At 63.6% G+C, this 3,563-nt stretch overlaps 1 protein-coding gene across 1 annotated transcript; it reads right to left on the reverse strand.

Moving 5' to 3' along the window:
• Nucleotides 1–598: 598 nt before the first annotated feature.
• MNEG_9679 (ABC transporter G family protein) lies at nt 599–2,093 on the reverse strand (the record flags this gene model as incomplete). Its single annotated transcript, XM_014041848.1, has 3 exons — nt 599–717; nt 955–1,509; nt 1,860–2,093. Coding segments are annotated over 3 exons (908 nt in total), but the record flags the coding sequence as incomplete, so codon positions are not given.
• Nucleotides 2,094–3,563: the final 1,470 nt, after the last annotated feature.

Consider the following 3,563-nt stretch of genomic DNA (forward strand, 5'->3'; position numbering starts at 1 on the left):
GGCGCGTGGTGCCCATGGCCGTAGCCGTGGGCGCTGCTGCTGGCCAGCTGGATCTCGCTGGTAGATGGAAGGGTTGACCCGTGCGCATGTGCGTGCGTGCCTGAGCTGGCCGCGTGCCCGCCGTGCCCGCCCTGCATCAGCGCCGCCGCGCCGCCGGCCGAGCCGAGCGCGAGCACCGTGTGGCTGCCGCCCGCGCTGCTGCGGCGTATCGCGCCGCGCAGCTTGCCGCTGAGGGACGTAATGTGGCTGTGCAGCGAGACGTGCTCCGCCTGCGGCTCGCCCTTGATGCCCGAGACCTCGCGGTAGCGCCCGACAAATGCCGCCGAGGTGGAGTACAGCTGCTCCTTGGAGGTGATGGTGTGGCCGTAAAAGCGCTTGGGCTTGTGGAAGCCCACGGCAACCAGGTCCAGCGCCCTGCACGAGGGGGAAAGGCAAGGGGCGAAGGCACGGCGCCCTTCAGCAGCCAAAGCAGCCGTTTCGCAGTGAGCCACCCGGCAGCTCAGCCCTTGGGTGCATGCAGCATGCAGGCGCGTCATGCGGCCGCTCAAACAGCCTGGGCCCTCAGCCACACCGTGCCTGCATCAAGCCCAATGCGCACCAGTCCGAGGCGACACCGTGGACGCCGGCGTCGTACTCAAAGCCGCGCGACGCAAACCACTCCACCAGGCCGTCGCGGATGCCAGTGTACATCAGCCGGCCGCAGGACAGCAGTGTGACCTGAGCAGTCAAAAAGAGTCCAAGAGGGGCGCGTGTTGCGGGGCCAGCAGAGAGGTAACTGGACAGATTCGGCAGCAGGCTGCACTACATTGCAGGCTTCTGCCGGACGGCAGTGCAGACGGCCCTTCGCGGCCCTTGACCGCGCGGTCGCCCCCCGCCTCAGGGGCACCCATGCAGCCTTCCCCCTTGGCTTACGGCTGCACCCCTATCCGCCCTCTGCCCCGCCAGCCGGCCCACCGTGTCAAACATGCTCCAGATCGCCGACCGCGGCTGGTGGATCGACGCGATGACCACCTGCCCATTGGTGCGCGCCATGCGCTTCATGTAGCCCATCACCGTCAGCGCCGCAAACGAGTCGAGGCCGCTGGTGGGCTCGTCCAGGTACACCACGCTCGGCGCCGCCAGGATGCCGACCGCAATTGACAGCCGCTTGCGCTCGCCGCCGCTGAGGCCGCGCAGCATGAGGCCACCGGGCAGCACGCCGCCGACGAGCGTCTTGTGGTGGGTGCCGAGGCCGACGGCGTCGAGCACCTCCTCCAACCGCTGCTGCCGGCCGGCGCGCCCCATCTCATCGGGCAGGATGATGGCGGCGTAGAACCGCATGGTCTCCATGGTCGTCATCGTCGGCACAAAGTTGTCCTCTTGGGGCACGTACGCCGTCTTGCGGATGAAGCCGCGCGCGACCGGGCGGCCGCTGACCAGCAGCTGCCCCGTCAGCGTGCCGACGCTCTTGCGCTGCGCAAGGATGTCCATGAGGGTGGACTTGCCCGCGCCAGAGGGGCCCAGCAGCGCCTGCAGGGCCGTGCGCATGGCGTTGGGACAGGGCGGGCGCCTCGGGGGGCTGTGCAGCGGCGTGGGGCCGATCGCTCACCCACTAATGAGACAGCCATCGTGCAAGAGCATGGCGCGTGTCTTCCGAACAAGAGACGTGTCCACAATCCGCAAATTCTTGCTGGACGCCAGTTCTTACGTCTCTGCAGCGTTTTGCACTGCGCATGGCCACTCCTGCCGTTTTCTAGATGCTGCATGCTGTCAACCAGCAGCTCAGCGCCCACTGTCTTGACCATGCAACTCATGCATGCTATCTGTGCGCCCTGGTCAAAGCGCATGGTCAACCTTAAGACCTGCTCTGCACCCCGCACCTGCATCTCGCCGGGCGACGCACGTCCGTAAACATCCTGCAGCACCACCTTGGTCCCTGCAGCCGCGCGGTAGCTGCAGCCAATACGCTGCCACTCCAGCTCCAGGGGCTCCACACGCAGCAGGTTCTTTGGCGCCGGCTTTTGCGACGCTGCGGCAGCGGGGTCCTCGTACAGCGCGTCTGTAGCGAGCTCCTGCGGCGCCGATTCGACGTCCAGCACCCCAGGAGCGTCCATATCGTCTGCATGCGTGCACATGGGCGCCCATGTCGCAGGAGCATGGTGAGGCGGCGCGACATGAAGCGAGCGTGGCAGGCGGTTGCCATGATCCGAGCGCGAGGGCAGGGCAGCTGACCGCGCATGGCGGGATCGCGCATGCGGCGCATGATGGTCCCGCCGCTCGCAGATGGCCATATTCACTTGCCTGCATCGTGATCCATGCCACCCATGGACGCCTTGGGGCCGCCCTTGGGGACGTGCAGGACGACATCGCTCGCGGTTGCGTGGTTCGCGCTGAGAGCGGCCTGAGCCGCCTTCTGAAGCGCCCTGGCCTTTAATATGCTGCTAGAAACATGCTTTGGCCGCCTCCAGAAGCACGAGAGGGCTTGGGGGTCGTTCAGCAGCAGTGTCTTGATAAGCCAGAAGCCCGCAAACGCGTGCGCGAACACCACGGTAGGCACCCATAGCGCCGTGATGTTGGTCTCCATGGCGAGCTGGCGCTGCCCGCGGGAGGTTTGTTCGGCCCTCCACTACTGCGCTGTCATCTGCTGCTCGTGGTTGAGACACTCGACGAAGGGATTCAAACGATAGGTTTGACACAAATTAAGGACGGGTGCCACCCGTCGTGCCAGGGAGTACGCAGTTGCTTCCCGGCAGGCAGGCGGGCTTGCTGAAGGGTGCAAGAGGTTGCGTCTTACGCCTCAAACTGATGGAAATCAGATCAATGATGATACAAGCTAGTGACGAGCCGGTGCTGGTGGCAAGGGTCTCGGCACAGTCAGTGTTGGGTGAAGGGTCGGCGGGAGGTGCCGCTGCATGTGACACCGCGGGGGTTGCTGCAGGGTTGGCTGGTCCTTGGGGCGCGGTACCTGAAACGTTATGGTGGTTGATTGTGAATGTGCCTTAAGGTGTGGACAACCTGCGCCTTGCCACTGTGGTGGTGGTGGTGGTGGTGGTGGTGGGAGGAAATTGGGGCATGTCTGTATCAAGGTGGCCGCGCTCTACCGTACGGTCATCGACTTTGCTTGGCATGAATCGTGAAAAGCAAGACGGAACCAATCCACAAAAGCCATAACATGCGGCGTACTGCGCTGCAATGAAGGCAGCACTCAATGGCAGTCCCCTGCTGCTAAAGCAGTAGACAAGAAACGCCTTGGGATTGTCCCTTGATGCATGTTCTTGTACATGATGACACTTGCTGTGGTGCTCATGACACAGCACACACCAGCCCCTGGTCAGCAGGGCATGAGCACCTGAGTGCTGCTGTTCGCTACTGGCGCTTTGGTGTGTGGTGGGATGAGCTTGGCCTACCATATCCCGAATGCGGTGAGAGCAATTGTATGTAGTGGCATAAAGTTCACGATACAAGACACAATACAACACACGGTGCACCACACTATACAGCCTTGATCGTCGCTCTTGCGTGGCAGAGAGTCTGGATCAGCGTGAAACCTACAGCACCGGTGTCAAAGAATTGCGTGCAATCAG

This window comes from Monoraphidium neglectum (assembly GCF_000611645.1).
Source record: "Monoraphidium neglectum strain SAG 48.87 unplaced genomic scaffold scaffold02022, whole genome shotgun sequence".
In the NCBI taxonomy this organism is placed as follows: Eukaryota; Viridiplantae; Chlorophyta; class Chlorophyceae; order Sphaeropleales; family Selenastraceae; genus Monoraphidium; species Monoraphidium neglectum.